The sequence below is a fragment of the Mizuhopecten yessoensis genome, unplaced genomic scaffold (assembly GCF_002113885.1).
Source record: "Mizuhopecten yessoensis strain PY_sf001 unplaced genomic scaffold, ASM211388v2 scaffold7901, whole genome shotgun sequence".
Lineage (NCBI taxonomy): Eukaryota > Metazoa > Mollusca > Bivalvia > Pectinida > Pectinidae > Mizuhopecten > Mizuhopecten yessoensis.
The window spans coordinates 604,229-622,126 of record NW_018407279.1 but is presented as its reverse complement, the minus strand read 5'-3'; the positions used below and the strand labels follow the sequence as shown (position 1 = coordinate 622,126).

The following is a 17,898-nucleotide window of genomic DNA, read 5'->3' as shown; positions in this document are numbered from 1 at the left end:
TTCAATACTTTGTATTTGTTCTAGTCGATAATAGACTGCTCTCTCAGTCTCTGTTCAATACTTTGTTGTCGTTCTTGTCGATAATAGACTGCTCTAATTCCCTCTCTGTTCAATACTTTTGAGATGTTATAGTCGATAATTGTCTGTTCGAAGTGAGTCTGTTGTGTTCTTAGATAATGAATACAGAAAGAAAATATTTGCAATTAAATAATTTATTTTCAACACAGATATGATAAAAAACAAAGCACACTCTCATATTCACCTTATATGTCATAATAAACCGATTATATTTTACTCTTTTCAATTCCTGAACGGAACTGATGACACAAGCAGACACAACCTCTTCCAAAAGTATATTTTGTTTTTTCGAATTTAACGGAGTGGTGTGATGTTATTAATAAAACAATATTAATAACAATGATAATAATTCGAGGTTCTTATATACCGCTTTATCCGAACCTAGTTCGTAGGTCGTCTCAAAGCGGTTCACAAATTATTTTCCGTGGTTATAGGGCCCTGCAACCAGCCAATAACTTTCTCAACTCCCTGGGGAGCATACAGCCGATGCTGCCATTTCGGCGCTCACAGCTAGCATTCAACAATTTTAGCACTGCCCAACCACGTACTTATTTACAGCTGTGTAGACTGGAACAAGCGGAGTAAAGTATCTTACTGCAAGATACAACGCAGTGCCGTGCCGTGACTTGAACCCGCAACCCTTCGGACACGAGCCCGGCGTCCTACCACTATACTACAGTGTCTCCAATGTCAATAATCAGAATTATAATTTCTTGGTGGGATGTTTGTTCTTTACTGTCGATATTTTTATAAAACACAGAAAGACGTGAAAGGTAAATATAAATACTAATCTGCTTTAAGGTTCGGTTTATAGACAATATGAATGCCCACTGCATTACAAGAAAATGAACGCATTTTCCTGTAATGCAGTAGATATTCAAAATGCCTTCCTCGATACTCCAGGGATTACGCTCACTTTAGCTCTCTGGCCCATGAATTATGCCATGACAAAATCATGTATGCTACCTGGCGGATGAAAAGAGAAGACTAGTTTGATTCTTTGATGTACATCAAAAGAAACTCTTGATAGCCTAACAGTAAAATGGCCGGATTTGTTTTATCTGCGACCAATCAAAAACTAAGTAGCGTGCCTTCAATTTTGCTACGTCATATTCCAGGAGTGCAGAGAGCGAAAGTGGGCATAAATCCTGGAGTATCAAGGATATCATGATACCAATGGCCATGAAAATTAGTAGTTCATGTTTCATAAATATCTCTCAATTCAACGACCAGCTAAAGTTCATGTCTACAAAGTTTCATATATAACGATGAAGAAGGTAAATTAAAACAGGAAAAAAAGTTAAATACAAATAAATTGAATATAAATATGAATTGAATAGATTTAGTCTAAGAAATATAATTATTAATACATTTAAATAACAAAACATCCAAGAGGGATCTTGGCACCCACCATCGTAAGATATTTAAAGGTTCAATGTAATATTGATAGTCTTGTCAACAGTGAATGTATTATGCGGTATCTTTCATACCGCTGGTTTTAAAGACAAGTTATCATTGTTCACTCAATATCAATATTGAAATATCAATGACAAACTTCAACTGTCGAAATTAAAATGGATGATTGGGAGCAACCTGTTTTTAAATAATCAGTCTCAAAATGAAACATGCAGCATTATGGACCATGGGAAACATACATGAGAAAGATAAGAAAGATTGTCAATTACTTCTTCAGATACTTCTAATATATCCAAACGATCAGCAATTACCACATTCAGATTTAAGATGGCATATCATTGTTCCTTTAAAGTGAAAGGAGCCCCTAAAAGATGCTAGTCAATTCATGTTCAACCCCTCTGATACGTCATATTCAAAGACCCTAATTATAAAATCTAAATTCATCAATGTAATTTAAATACATGTATAAGTAAAGAATATGTGTAAGGCTGGTGTCTTCATAAAAAACAGTCCTCCGGACTTACATGTCTGTGTTTTGTTTGTGAATTGTTAACCGATAATGTGAATCATTAAGGGACAAATCTAAAAAGTTTCAAATATGTCAAGGATATAAAAATACATAAATAGCAAACAGATTATTTGTACAATATATCACTTATTATTGTGAAGTTAAACTACGTGTAAATAGTAAAAAAATAATTGCACAGAAACTTTTCATATACGTTACATTATAGAATCTTTCACGCATTTGTTTGAAATCAGTGCATTCAATCATATGATTGACTGTAAATGGTTGATCAGATGAATGAATATAAGGCTGGACTTCTCCACGTAAAATGTAACCATATGTGATGTAGGTATGGCCTTTGCGCAGTGGCGATAGGAAAATTTCCTCTCTGCTGTACTTGTTGCAAATGGATCCGAGTTATAAATGAAATGTAAATAACTCATTGTTCATTTCTTCTGACTAATTTTTTTTTTGCCAATATGTTTTAATAAAATTTGCTATGGAAGGTTTAAAATCAGAATAAGGTAGTTTACTATCTGTCGGTTTCAGGTTAAGGGATGTCCTAGATGCCTTCTCATTTCTGTTTATTCCGACATGACCTAGTATCCTAATTAAGATTAGGTGGCAGAACATTAAAATCTTGTTAATACGAAGGACAAAGTTTTATATGAGAATGTTGTTTAAGTTCCTGTTTTTAATATTTTGTAGTATGGACAAGGAGTCAAATAAGATTATTGCTTTTTGATTTTATCTTTTTAATTTATTTTATTCAAAATAAGACCAACTATCAGGTATATTAGCAATTTTGATTGATGATTGGTCTAAACGTATTTTCCAGCAGTTTGTGAAGTTGTGTTTCAAAAAACGGAATCAACTGATCATTTCGTTGAAAAAGGTTTGTTTAATACTGACTGAAAAGCTGGGTTTTCTGGAATTTATTTCAACTGTGATAATAATACATCATAGAAACGATAGATAAGAGGGGGTAGTTTTGAGCCGAATCAGATCGGGACATACATACATTATTCATGGATACTTACTAAATGGTGAAGACCAACCTTATTATTTCGCTGTTAAACAATATTCATTGTTGAATATTTTTTGGTAGCATGCATTGATCTGAAACAGGTTCTATAATAAAACATAGCGTTTACAATATAATAGTGATGTAAACAGCTTACACATTTTTAAATTTCAGTTGTTTTGCAAGTGTCAAATATTTTTGTTATTTTTGACGCCTTATGCCAGATGACATTTTGTCAATGAGCTTTAAAGCCACAACAAAGAAAACAACAACCAAGATGCGGCTCCGGTTTAAGGAAACTGCCAAAGTGATCTCGGTAACTGCAATGAATCCAATATATCGAGTATTGGTGTCACAATGGCGGTTCCGTTAGAGGTCGATCCTATGGCCATACCTATGCAAGTGAGTTCCTGCCCCATGCCCGTCCGATCCACGAAGAAGACACCGGATCCAGAATCACCGGGCTGGAAGAAAGCACCGTGGCTCGTTATTCCGGCAATTTCCAGTTGGTTTCTCATAAGAACCTTTTTCCCAGTTTGGCTAAATAATCCCATTTCTGTAGAAACTGGCGTCACCACTGTTCCCTCGCTGATTAGAGTCCCTCTTGTCACATGCGTTTCCGACCCAAACTTCACCATTCTCTTGTCACTGTCGATAGTGTTCGGGTTCATGTGAATTTTTCCAGAATTAAAGTAAGGAAGATCGTCAAATCCTAAAAATTATATAAAGGAAGAGTGTTATTTCAGACGTCTCTCTCTCTCTCTTTCTCTCTCTCTCTCTCTCTCTCTCTCTCTCTCTCTCTCTCCGAGCACAACATTCTACCCGGTCGCATTCACATTATGCTGATTACCTTCATTGAAACAAGTAAAGTCACATTCAGGCGGTATCGACAAGTAATGGGGAATGCTGTTTCACTGGAATGACGTTATTTTCCCTCTTTTCCTAAATAATGTTTTTGTTTCTTTGCGTCTTTCTTTGCAATGTATTTGTGTTATCCCAGTTGTGAACATACCCCAAAGCGGTGACGGCAGTTGGGTCTGTTCCCGGGGCTGGACATGAGAAAGTACATATAAATGGTAGTTTTGTTCCCTGCTAAAACACCCCTGCTGGTCGATGATCGAGAAGAATACACCTGCTGTTAACTTACTGTATGTATAGTAATAGGCAACTAGTGTGGAACACTGGCAATCTTTATATCCCCCTCTACTTCTTCGTACCTTTTTCCGATCGACTTGCTGGGCAGCACCTCATTATTTGGCTTTAATGTTGAACTTTCGCCCAGGTGAGGAAGGTAATGGGTTCTGTCCTCAAGCCGGGATATACAAAAGTCCTTAATAGTCCTTAATATGGTAGTTGAGTTCCATGTTTAACTTGCTTTCAGTGAGATAGCAACTATAAAGTCGACATCAGACCCACGCTATCTTCACTTTTCTCTAAGTTTAGATATCATTCACCGAATTCTTTTTTAGGTTTTACACAGTGTAATTTGTCGTCCAGGCATTGATTTTAATTATTCGCCACTTTGACTAAATTTGTTATTAACGGCTTTAAAACTGTAAAATGAAGTTTAAATCAACAGATGGTAGCAATACAATCGCTTTAGCAGCGCGAACTGCCTTTTCATTTCCTGGGTGCCGTTTCACGACGCGTACGTAAAGTTACGGGTACCCGTAAACCGTACGTAAGTTTTTTGGTCCGTTTCACGACGCACACGTTAGTTACAAGTGCACGTAAATAAGTTACGGGTACCCGTAAGTTACGCCCAAACCCTCACGTAACTTACGCCAACAAATACCTGCCGTAAACCGCACGTAAGTTTACGTTCAGACGTCATAAAAGGAAACAAATGACTACCGTATTGTGTCGTGTTAAATAAATAAACTCCAGTGGCAGTGGGCATTACATTGGGGATGAGTGTGTATAAACTAACAAATCACAAGTAGGGGTCAAAAGTACATTATTTTCCCAATATTTTACTTGGATGATAACAGCGACGGCTATATATTCCATGCATTTCTAGATATATTTCATGATATATAATGATGAGTTTTGTGATGAAATTGAACGAAATTTTAATTTCATAAACGATGATATTTATTTCAAAATACTGCAATATTATTTCGTTAGCTGATTTTGAAGATATGATACAATATTTAGCTTTATAATTATGCTATGCAGGTCGTTTTTCATGTTTAACCTGATTATATCAGAAAAAATGAATTTCTGCAAATTTGCTATCCATTTTAACAGAGACGTATACGTCTCTGATTTTAAGAAAAAGTATAAAATTAATATGAAATAAAAAAGTTTTAAAATCATAATGAGTTAATTGGCCATTGTGTCCTATTAGAAAGACGCCAACAGTAAATTTGATACGGAGACGAAAACTGGTATCTCAATAACAGAACCTTAGAGAATTATGTACATGTAAATACAACGTGTAATTTTCTGGCAGGACGTTAAGTATAAAAATCGGATGTCAAACAAATTCATGAAATTTATTGAAAAAATGTTGATAGATGCAATGGAGAAATGACGTATCTTGAAAGGCTTATGACGCGTCACTAACGTATATCAATAAAAAGTAAGAAATTGATCATAATCTGCCAAAAAATCACGAACTGTTGTGTCATTTCGTCCGTCCTTTCTTTGGATTCCAGAGTTCACATTACCCAACCTTGGCGCACCTGTTGCAAATATTTTTGTAATTGAAAAAATATGAAAGTATGTTAGAAAATGATTGTTTTATAACGATTTGATCCCGATATAATTGTCATTCGACGAGTACCGCTTTGTGAAACTGTCCCCCAACCGACTTGATCCCTACCACTGAGATCTAGACAACCCCTTATCTCCGAGTAATGGTTTGTACATGTAGATTATGCAATGATTCAGTAGTTGAAAGGGAAAGCAACGGCAAGAAAGTTTAAGTCGACGGAAGTTATGTTCGAAGGTAACTTAACGTTTAACTATCCGCTATCTTGTCGCTGTGATATTGTTGTGGTGCTTCTATTACAACACGTCGCAAGTCTGTCAATCCCTTTTTTTTAAGGGTATATACTTTTACTGTGTTGCATCCTTATAATAACAATACCTACACAATTAATTGGCTTATGTTTGACTACTGATTCCGGTTCACCCCAAGAGTCCGCGGCATCTCCAAATCCAATAGCTTGTTTTTGTTTGTAAACTTTCAGTTACATGTAATATTTGCCCAGTGTTTCATTGTGCCCTCTATAATTATACCAATCTGAAATCAACGGGTTTGTGAAATGATAAAAATCCTCACAATTAATATTTCCATGCCTAAAAATACAACAATATTTAGTTGTATCAGAGTTTTACAAAACAATGTACTTATTAATATTTAGTTGAACTGGCGATCAGATGGTCCCAATAATACAAGTACCGTCACATGTGCGATATTAGCTGTACATGTACTTGACAGTTGTTATATTTCTAATTCTAAATTGGCATAATATTTATGTATATATACATTTTTTTTTACCTATAACTAGATAACTAGTAAGTGGCATCTTTTAAGTTGTTCTTCCAGATGAAATCTAGGAATAGTTGAAAATGCTGAATTTCAGGGTTCAAAATCGGGAATCTCCATCCAAAATAGGGAGAGTTCGCAAGTATGGATTTGTAGAATATGATATATTTCTTCATCATTACATTCATATTGGTAAAATATGTAAAAAAAAAATACACAGTTGCTACATGTATGACATGACATCAAAAGAAAAAGCCCGGGCGGTTCAAATACTTCTATCCAGCTGTGCCGGGCTCTCATGTGCTGCCTCGGGTTCTACGGGGCTCTAATTAGTTTAACTATGACACTAGAGAGTTCCACTTCTGAAAGTTCTGGCCACCTCATAAATGGAAATATTCCAATGAGAATCGCCGTATGTTAAGTCTAAAGAAATCATTGAATGGTTAAGATTGTAACCGCTTTAAACCTAAGGATCATCACATCATGTTGGATTATTCACTTCCGGTATAATTTACGTGCACGTAAACCCGTACGTAAATGTGAAAAGTTACGTACGGTTTCGTGAAACACCCTCTACGTAACTTACGTGCACTTAGTTACGTGCACGTAAATATTTACGGGTAACCGTAACTTTACGTACGCGTCGTGAAACGGCACCCTGGTATGAACACATGTCCGGGAACCCAGCATAAATAAATGTTATGTGGCATTTTGAGATAATACTATGAAACCGTGTCAATATTTTTCTAATTGAGTTATTCTTTAAGTTTTGTTGCAAATGCTCTGTAGAACACATAAAGAATCAGAATAGAAGATTGACTTCGGTACACCATTGGATTTAATATGTTCAAGGGCAAGATAGATAGTGCGACCTTCTGCAGAAAATATTGATGCATCATTTGATAGCCGGCATCCGATAGCGGCATCTGATGCAACTATGGCTGCGGCGATTATATGTTCCTCTTTTGAACTATCAGTATAAAATGATTGAAAGTCTTTATATTTCAACTGCAATTTCGAAAAGGAAAAACGACAACATCGTTTTGAAACAAAAATATTTAGTCAAGTAGTTGTTTTAAAGTTTTAAACATTCATTTTTCTATAGTTTCTTTCAATGCATCTTCACTCAATAAAATTCATTTCAGAAGCTCATTACCTGCTTGTTGCATCCGGATCGGGTTATCTACAGCGAATTCACCGCTTACTGGTTGACGTGACTGTTCTGTTATCTCCACAACTGCGGCATCAACACTTGAAGGCAAGTTTGGTCTGAACACTGCTCGCTTGACCTTACCACACCTATTGCCAGTGGAACCGAAATTTGTCGACGACGGTTGTTCTATGTATATATCGCATCCAGAGTCGTCAAACGTGTAACCATTTTGATCTATACCGTAAATGATGTGTGCACATGTCAAAAAAGCCATTTCGCCGTTTAAATTCACGACAGGACCTATGGTCCCCGAAGTTGAACCTCCTTCAACGCCAAACTGGCAGCCCATCTTCAATCTGTCGTGGATATCACTACTCCTTGATGTAGCGTATGCGTAGGGACCAAACTGAAAGTATCCTTCTCTGATGTCCGTTGAAGCAATTACTTCCCCGACGGTTAGTAGCTTTGGAAATTTGTCTTCACCAAAAGGAACATATCCTTTTGAACTGCAGTAAATCACAATGCATGCCTCATCCCGGACGATGTCCCCGTTCCAGCAAGATTTAACCGGAGACGTACTAATAAAGTTAATATTGCTATGTTTTATGAATAGTTTGTCCGTGTGCTTTTGAATGATATTCTTTAACGAAGCTCTTTTTGTAGGTTTTAAGTCCAGACGTTTTTCTCTGCAGTAGTTGGTTATTGCGATTCCTTCACTCTGTATAGATTTTGGATTTCGGATTAGCACCTTTTGCCCGAATTCTGTTGTAATTCTGTCTCTTCCTTGTTCTTTGTCGTATATAATGAAGGTATGTTTTCCACGTGCATCTGTTGTTGGCACGACGAAACGTTCTTCCACTTTAAACTTAATTGCCAAAAGCCGGGCAACATTGAATGGGAATCCTTTGCAGTCACTATGAAAATCTGAAGAAAAAAATACATCAAAGTTTTAGTACGTTTGGAATGGTTAATGTATCAGTTGTTTTATATACTCTTTTCTACAACCTTAGTCATTAAACACATACAGGAGGCCATACAAAATATGATAGGGTCTGGACACGGCAGCAGGAAACTCCACCTGGTAACACTGTACTGACGGGCTTAAATGGTATAGAAAGTTAATGCGTGCACTTGGGTATATTGGGTATAACTTTAAAATCTTTTGAATAATAGGAATAAACGTCATATTACCAGCTACGGTCATTCAAACCAAATTGAACCCCTCTGCCCTCAGTAAATGCGNGGGGGGGGGGGGGGGGGGGGGGGGGGGGGGGGGGGGTAACGACCTAGAAACAGCCAGGATCATATAAGGACGAGTGCCTAAGGACACATCGCCTAGTGTTAGCGGCGATCTAATGCCGACTTGGCTTGTGTACAGAACATATTGCCTTCTTCATCTGGGCGATTGTTTGTTTGTTTGTTTGATTTTGTTTAACGTCCTATTAACAGCTAAGGTCATTTAAGGACGGCCTCCCCTGTGTGCAAGATGCATGCGTGTAGTGTATGTGTGTGTATTTTGGGAGGCTGCGATATGTTCGTGTTTGTCTCCTTGTGATAGCGCGGAACTGATGCCGACTTTATAGTGCTACCTCACTGAAACATACTGCCGAAGACACCCAGCAGGACGCCCCACCCGGTCACATTATACTGACAACGGGCGAACCAGTCGTCCCACTCCTAATTTGCTGAACGTTAAGCAGGACTAGAAACTACCATTTTTAAAGACTTTGGTATGTCTCGGCCAGGGGACAGAACCCAAAGCCTTCCTCACATGGGCGAACGCTCAACAAATGTCCAAAAGTGAGGCATTGTCAAGGAGACATTAGGAAGAAGAAAGTTATTTAGAAAGGAGAGAAGGTATAAGGTCCCAAATCTAGTCGCCTCTTACGATCATGCAATTGGGGGCAGCAGGTACAATTCTTACGCCCTACCTGCAGGGCAGTCATCTGGGCGAATGTTCAACTGGACGAATGTTCAACATTAAAGCCAGAATTGAGGTATTGTCGAGCAAGGCGCTAGCAAATAAAAGGAAGTTAGAAGTAGAAAGAAATATAAAGATCACAAATATTGAAATGGATGCAGCAGTTTTATCGTGGTCGCTCTTAATTCTCGTGGTCGCTTTTGAGTCCCGCAGCAGAGGGAAAACACAAATTCCCTTCTCGGACGAATGTGGTTGAAGGTTATTCATTTGAAAAACTTGATATCCTTCACAACCACCATGTTTCTAGTCAGATAGCATGAACCTAGGGCTTATTGATCATTGAGAATAAATCGTATGCGTGCTGGTGTGTATGTGTGCTGGAGGCAAGGTATGATGATGTATTTGTCTCTTTGAGATCACACGGACCTATGCCAGCTAAGAGTGCAACCTCACTGACATATATAGCGCGGATCTGATGCCGACTTTATAGTGACAGCTCACTCAAATATCATGCCGAAGGCACCCAGCACTTCGATGATCTTAGCTATTTATAGGACATTAACTACTATACCACCAACGAATCACGCGGCTGGCTTGTTTACATTTTGCTGTTGAGATTGTTGGAAAAGCGTTGTACTTGCATCGCCTGTTGCCTTATTAAACATGAACGCACATAGTCTATCGTCCAACAAGACATGTTTATTAACCATTAACCAATGAAAAGCGCCCTTACATCAAAAACGTTGTGGGATAATAGATAATATACAGAATAAAAAAATAGAACCCACGGATCAAGGATAAGTAAACAGAACCAAGGTAAACCAACTTCACATAACAAGAAAACTGACATGAGAGAGATTGTGACTTGTTGGTAGAAATTAGTTAAATTATTTGGACGAGTTTTTGCTATACATTACATCATGTGCAAATATAAATGTATTTCGGCCATATGTTACTTACCCTGTTTCTCTTGGTACGATGTATCGGACGTCGTGTGTAATGATGTAGAGTCCGCATCTACTTTGGAATTTAGAGAAATTTGAGTTGAAACATCTCGCCATATTTTTTCATGCGACTTCTCTGGAAATAGGATGAGAAATGAATATCAGTCATATTTAGATGGAAGTATTCTCACGTGGTGGGAACTGAAAGTCTTTTGTAATGGAGTGGCTGACCCACTTGCATGTCTGGCATTCAAACATTTAGATGGTGGTCAGGATTTAAAACTGTACAAGGATTGATCACGGGGGAGGTGGGGAAGGGGATGGGGGCAAAAACGAGTTATACAATATAACTAGGAAATTATCAAGATTCACACCCTTTACCTATAGATACAATTGTAAGTTAAATCAGACAAGTGTAATGACACTAGGAGGGCCCCAGGGATTAGTCCAAACTCGAGGAAACGTAAGTGGCTGGTTACATCTTTGAGACTATTAAGAAACTCACCCCATAACTTCATATATACAATTGCTGGGAATAAAAAGACAAACACAACCATGGTATTATAATTGACTCTTGGGTCATGCCATAGCCTTTGGAACTATCTGGATCACATGTTGAAAACAAGTTGAGATTCCTTCCATGTAACCAAGTATACATGTGCAATAGCTGGGCAAGATCAAACCAAACCAAACCTTGGGTCAGGTCACACCATTTGGGACTTTTAAAGGGTCATACCTTGATAGTATTTAAGGTTCCCTCCCGATATCCGATTAACCGACTAATCATAAATCAAGTAATCAAGTAATATATGGAGGTTTCATTCTGTGTAGCCGCTGTTCTATATGCGTATTTTATTTAGGTCCCTGTCATAACATAGTCATCCTCCGATGTCAATTATTACGTAAATAGGGATTTGCCTTCGTCCTTTCTTTGGCTTTTTGTAGAGAATTATATTAAACACTAACTACTATACAACCAAACGATCCCGTGACTCGCTTGTTTACATTTTCCTGTTGAGTATGTTGGAAGAGCGTTGTGCGTGCATCGTCTGTTGCATAATAAAACATGCAAGCAAATATCGTCCAAGATATGAAAATAAAGAAAAGCGCCGTTACATCGAAGACGTGGTTATATCGTAGATAATATGCAATGAAGAACCATCTGGCATGAAACTTCTCTGAAAATAAGTATATCAGTCATATTTGGATGCATGTATTCTCATAAATTATTAAGCCTTTGGGACGTTCTGGGTCCCATGTTGAACACAAGTTGAGATTCCTTCCATATAACCAAATATGCATTTAAATAGCTGGTCAAGAACAAACCAAACCAGACCTTGGGTCAGGTCGAATTTTTGCTATACATAACATCATGTGGTAATATAAATATATTTCGGCCATATGATACTTACCCTGTTTCTCTTGGTACGATGTCTCGGACGTCGAGTCTAATGATGAAGAGTCCGCATCTTCTATGGAATTCGCGATGTGAGAAGTTATAAAAAACAAATCTTGCAATTTTGTTTCAGGCGACTTCTTCTCTGGAAATAAGAAAAGAATATCGGTCATATTTAAAGGGAAGTATTCTCGCGTGGTGGAAACTCAAAGTCTTTTGTAATGGAGTGGCTAACTTACTTCCATCTCTGGAATTCAAAGATTTTAAGATTTCACCATTCACTGGTGGAAAGGATTCAACCCTGTACAAGGATTGACCACGGGGGAGTAGGGGAAGGGGATGGGGGCTGCGGAGTGGCGTAAAAAAAGAGGAAATGATTAAGATTCCCACCCTTGACCTCTGTATACAATTAAAGTTAAATCTGACGAATGCAAAAGATACCAGAATAATCCCGGAGGTTAGCCAAACTCGTGCAAACGTAAGTGTCTGGTCTCATCTTTGAAACTATAAAGGACCTCACCAATTACTTCATGTATATATACAATTGCTTGGAATAAAAAGACAAACACAACCACAGTATTAGAATTGACTCTGGAATTAGGCCATAGCCTTCGGGACCTTGTTGGTCCAATTTTGAAAAAAAAAGAAATTCCTTCCATATAAACAAATATACATTTACAATAGCTGGGCAAGATCAAACCAAACCAAGGGTCAGGTCACACCCTTTGGGACTTTTAAAGGTAATACCTTGATAGTATTTGAGGTTTCCTCACGATATCCGATTAACCGAAAATCATAATATATATATATATATATACATTATGTTATATTCTATACATTGGCTTAACCAAAAAAAAATTATGTAATGATACATGGACTATTAAAATTCCCTTAAACTGCCGTCTTAATGAATGTCAATATTCATACAGTTGGTAACAACTGGTATATTCCCGACCTGCTGTGATTAAGAATGAATATGAATGAATGATTTATTATGCTTTATACTAAATTTATCTTGCATTTGCATTATTAGGAGCTAGCAATTTGAAACATATGTAAAACGTTTTTATGCTAAAATATTGAAGCAAAGCAGGTCTAAAATTTTGGAGAGAAGAACGGCGTTTTAGAAGCGCGACTTCGATTATTGGATAAAAATAGTTTACGGATATTTGTTTACTTATTGTACTTATTTACCTCTTGTATCGCTGATGTTAAATGACGGCGTCTTTTCAAGGGTACATTCATCAATCCTTCCATAATTAATATATTTTCCTGAAACTAATGAATGATACAGCATATCAAAAATTATATCTTGAAGGGCTTAATAACCCTTTCCGTGTTCTTTCTTTCCTACATATTCTGCGAAACACTTCAAACATGTTTGATCTCTTGTAACCATTAAAATGACGACATTGATATATGGTGCAGCACGAATGTCCACTAATATTTTCGTACATCCGGTTCCTTACTTTGTATTTCTAGTTTTTCATGGCAGAAAGTTCAGACAACTCCTTGTTTTATGGGCCTATTGATACTTTTGAATTTACCGTTTCAAACAATAACTCAATCTGCGTACACATAATTCATGTCACAACTCATGAAAACTTGTGTCTTGGTCACGTCTCATAAAATTATTAGGAACCTCATCCAATATCTTGTATAAATACAATTGCTGGGAACAAGCAAAGAAAACAAAGCATGGTACTATAATTGACCCACAAATCATGGTACTGAATTGACCTTTGAACTAGGCCACACCTGTGGGGACTTTCGTGGTCCCAACTTTAAAGTAGTTGAGCCTCCTTCTCGATAGCCATACATACAATCATGATACTGAAGTTGATCCTGCGGCTGCGGTCAGATCACACCATAGGAGGCTTCGTTTCTTTGTCATAACTGTGAACCAGTTGTGTCCCCATAGCCCATAAATAGTTATAAATACAATTGCTGGAAATAAACTATTAAAATGATAATAATGATAAACATACCGTTCGAATTACATGAGTTGTTGGTACTTGATCTAATTGAAGAGCGAAAACCTGAAACATAAAACAATATTTTTTTAAGAAATAACAAAGAATATTTTTATGGGTCGAATTACATGAGTTGTTGGTAAATATGTACTTGATCTAATTGAAGAGCGAAAACCTGAAACATAAAACAATTTTTTTTAAGAAATAACGAAGAATATTTTTATGGGTAAAACTATTTAATGTAATGATGAATGAGCAACTGATATGCAATTTTAAACTGCCATCATAATGAATATCATAATGTCGATCTGTAGAATGACACTCCTTCGTCATATTACACAGATAATATATGTTCCCCTGCAAATAATGTTGGGGGGTTTGGGGTTGAATTATACTTGTATCACCCTTTCTGTGTGTATGTCGTAAGCAAAATCCTGTCCGGGCAACTCTTTCTAAACATGAACATAATCAGATTTCAACGCAACTTTACAGTTTCCTAACTTCCCCCTGTTGTTGTGCATCAAGATATTATTTATTTCGTTCTAACCTTTTTTAATGGAGCTACGGCCCTTTGTTAAAAATCCTTTTCCGGACAGCTCCAAAACTACTAGGCTTATTTCAAAAAGTGTTAAGATATGATTAATACCCCCTGATGGTGTATATCCAGGTATTAGTTTTCATTCCGACCCTTTTTTTGGAGTAATAACATTTTTTCGAAAAACTCTGGTCCGAACAACTTCCCTAAACAACTGAGCCCCGTTGTTGAAAAAACGTTGTCTGGACTACTTTTCCTAAACTACTAGGCTGATTTCAGCGAAACTTTACAGTTTAGTTTAATTTAGTATTTTTTAACTTCCTGTCAACAGCTATGGTCATTTAAGGACGGCTTCCTCTGTGCAATATGCATGCGTGTAGTGTATGCGTAATTGTTGTTGGGGGCTGCGATATGTTCGTGGTTGTTTTCTTGTGATAGCGCAGAACTGATGCCGACTTTATAGTGCTACCTCACTGAAACATGCTGCCGAAGTTACCCAGCAGGACACCACACCCGGTAACATCATACTGACAACGGGCGAACCAGTCGTCTCTCTTCTTAATTGCGGAGCGTTAAGCAGGAGTAGAGACTACCATTTTTACAGACTCTGGTATGTCTCGGCCACGGGACAGAACCCAAAGCCTTCCACACAGGGGCGAACGCTCAACTAAAGTCCGAAAGTGGGGCATTGTCAAGGGAGACATTACCATGTTTAGAAAGAAGAGAAAAGATAAGACCCCAAATTTAGTCGCCTTTTACGATCATGCAATGGGGTCAGCAAGTCCAATTCCCACGCCTTACTTTCAGGGACCGCGAAATTTTACAGATATGATAATCATGAAGTTGTGTACTTCCTATCTATTATTTCATTCGTTTAATCTCTAATTTGGAACTCTTTTTTGGGGGGAAATGATGATACCTATTTTTTCCTCTAAATTTCCAATTTCGGGATTTGGCGGGATATCGAAGTTTGCCCTTTTCCACACAACACCTCCTACAATTATGGACCAAATTGTTGAAGATTCTTATATCAAATATTATGGGCTGCAGTTCTTTCCTAATTGAACGCTTGTCTTGAAACCCTTGTTAAGTGGGAAATGTGCTGTGTGATTTTAAACTGCTCAGTAAATAAAGAAATCAGTATTTGCAAAAGGAAAAACTCGTTGCAAAGGGTGAAGCAGTTTGTTGTGTTCGCAAGTAGAATATTAAAGGAGTTCCCAATTTTCTGGGGTTTCCCAATTCTCCACCTCCTCCGACTCATGAAGATGGTAACAACATGTGAATTCCCGACCTTCAGTAATGGTGGGTGAATGTTGAATAAATAATTCTTTGTGCACATTGATAAATGTATCTTGCATTTACATTACTAGGAGCCAGCAATTGACATATGTACGAAACCGTTTGATACTATAATGTTGCAGTCAAGCAGGTCGATAATTTGGAAAGAAGAACACACCTGCTGATTCGTAGAGATTGACTCGTGCTGGAATCCCTTGCAGAGCTTCTATACTTTGTTTACCTGCCGTTTAATATTAAATGAGTGGCGGCATTAACTGTTGACGCAGTTTTCATTATAATGAGAACGAGGCTAGAACTTAGCTACTGTGTGGCCCCATAATCTGTGGAACCGTTTTCAAATTGATCTATTGCAATGATTTCAAACCTAAACTTGCTGAATTGAACAACATATCTGTAGTATCTGGTTCTACTACTAGCAGAGACAGACTGGAAATAAATGCTCGGTTACATTTGCGCTCTTGTAGATATTTGTGCTGTGTATGATGATCGTGACCATTTTATTTCAAGCATGCTTTTAGTCGGTAATACTCGACGATAAGCTCTGTCCATAAGGAGGGGGATGTCATAGTCCTGAGCCATCTAGACCTGGGCATATACTACCGAGCTGTAAGCTTAAGTACTATCTGCAGAGCACTTGACAGGTAATTTTAAGTGTGAGGTTTGATCCTAGCAGAGGCGTTTGAGAATCGCGACCTCGATTATCGGATACAAATGATTCACAGATATTTGTTTACATATTGCACTTATTTACTTATTGTATCGGTGACGGTAAAACTCTGTGTCCTCTCTATGGTACATTCACCGACCGTGCCATAGTCTGTATGTATTCCTGAAACAAAAGAATCGTATTATTTGAACATGTTACAGAATATTGATATTATGACATAGTTATAATTTCCCTTCTCTTTCTTAAAGCATAATCTACGAAACACTTTATACATGAAAAAATAAATTAAATGTCGCAAATACGAATATTGCGGTCACCTGGATTCAAGGGCGGCCGACAAGATCCTCACAAAAAGAAATGATTTTCCATATCATTTTGTACCATGGTACACTTGTATATAGTACACAAAGATATTAAAATTCAAATCTGTGTGTACCATATACAAGTGTACCATGGTACACAAAGATATAAAGCAAAAATAAAATCAACCCGTTGCTTTTGTTTCTTTCTGTACCAAAACAACGGCCGAAAACAGCCGTTGTAAAGAAACATGTGAAACCATCAGAGTATGACAAATTACACCCTAATAAGGCTGTCATCACATACAATGAAAAATTATCGCACGGAATATCTGTTATTTTGATTACACCAAATGAGCTATCAAGCTATTACTGTTACTCATTTAAATTGGAATCAACTATTCAATATCCTTTACCGAACTTTATAAAGGTTTTACGTAAAAAAAGGAAGTCATTATGGATTATTTTTCTAATATTTACATTTCTAATGTATTCTATCTGCTTCAACCTCTCAAATGAACGAAACTCCAAATCAGTTGAAAACGCCGACGTTGTCCGTAGGGGACAAAACAGGACAATCAATTTAATTACATCGAAACATAAATAGGCTACTTATTTATAATTTCTTTTTGGGGAATACGATGAGCTAGTTGTACGATTCTTTTATAATCTGGACTTCTATCAAAACAAGGGAAATTACGAAAATATACAGATGTCCTTTTATCCCTTTTGGAGACCCTGTCAAGGCCCCAATACTTACACAATTGCAACTAACTCTGTTTTTCATCAGAAGTGATTAATGAACTACACGAATTATTTGACGTTGTAATTAGGGCTTTGCTATTCGGGGTCAATTCTGGTCATAGTGTCCGATAACAACATTCCGATGGTCTGGTGGTACAATTTTTTCATATCTATTTGTACCTTATGTGGTACAAAAAGAAATGAAATAAGTGTAACGCAGTACAAAAAAGAGAGAAGCTTTCATATTTCTTTGTACCGGGCAAAAGTGTACCACGGTATAGAAAGATATGAAAATTCAAATAAGTTTGCCGGCCGATATCGGCTGTTGGTACATATACATATGAAAGTAAAAAAAAAAATTTCTCAAGATGTTTAATATCTTTATGTACCACGCATGGTACGAAATAAGTTGAATTTTCATATCTTTGTTTACCATATAAAAGTG

The 17,898-nt window shown here is 37.2% G+C and overlaps 1 protein-coding gene across 1 annotated transcript in view; it reads right to left on the bottom strand.

Moving 5' to 3' along the window:
- Window positions 1-2,875: 2,875 nt before the first annotated feature.
- Window positions 2,876-17,898, bottom strand: part of LOC110454474 — a 40,184-nt gene continuing 25,161 nt past the window's right edge. Inside the window, exons 8-12 of the mRNA XM_021503978.1 lie at window positions 16,495-16,572; window positions 11,953-12,081; window positions 10,557-10,676; window positions 7,679-8,599; window positions 2,876-3,738 (exon numbers count right to left, since the gene is read on the bottom strand). Of these exons, the coding sequence (XP_021359653.1) occupies window positions 3,317-3,738; window positions 7,679-8,599; window positions 10,557-10,676; window positions 11,953-12,081; window positions 16,495-16,572 (1,670 nt within the window). The 3' untranslated portion in view covers window positions 2,876-3,316. The remainder of the gene's footprint in view (window positions 3,739-7,678; window positions 8,600-10,556; window positions 10,677-11,952; window positions 12,082-16,494; window positions 16,573-17,898) is intronic.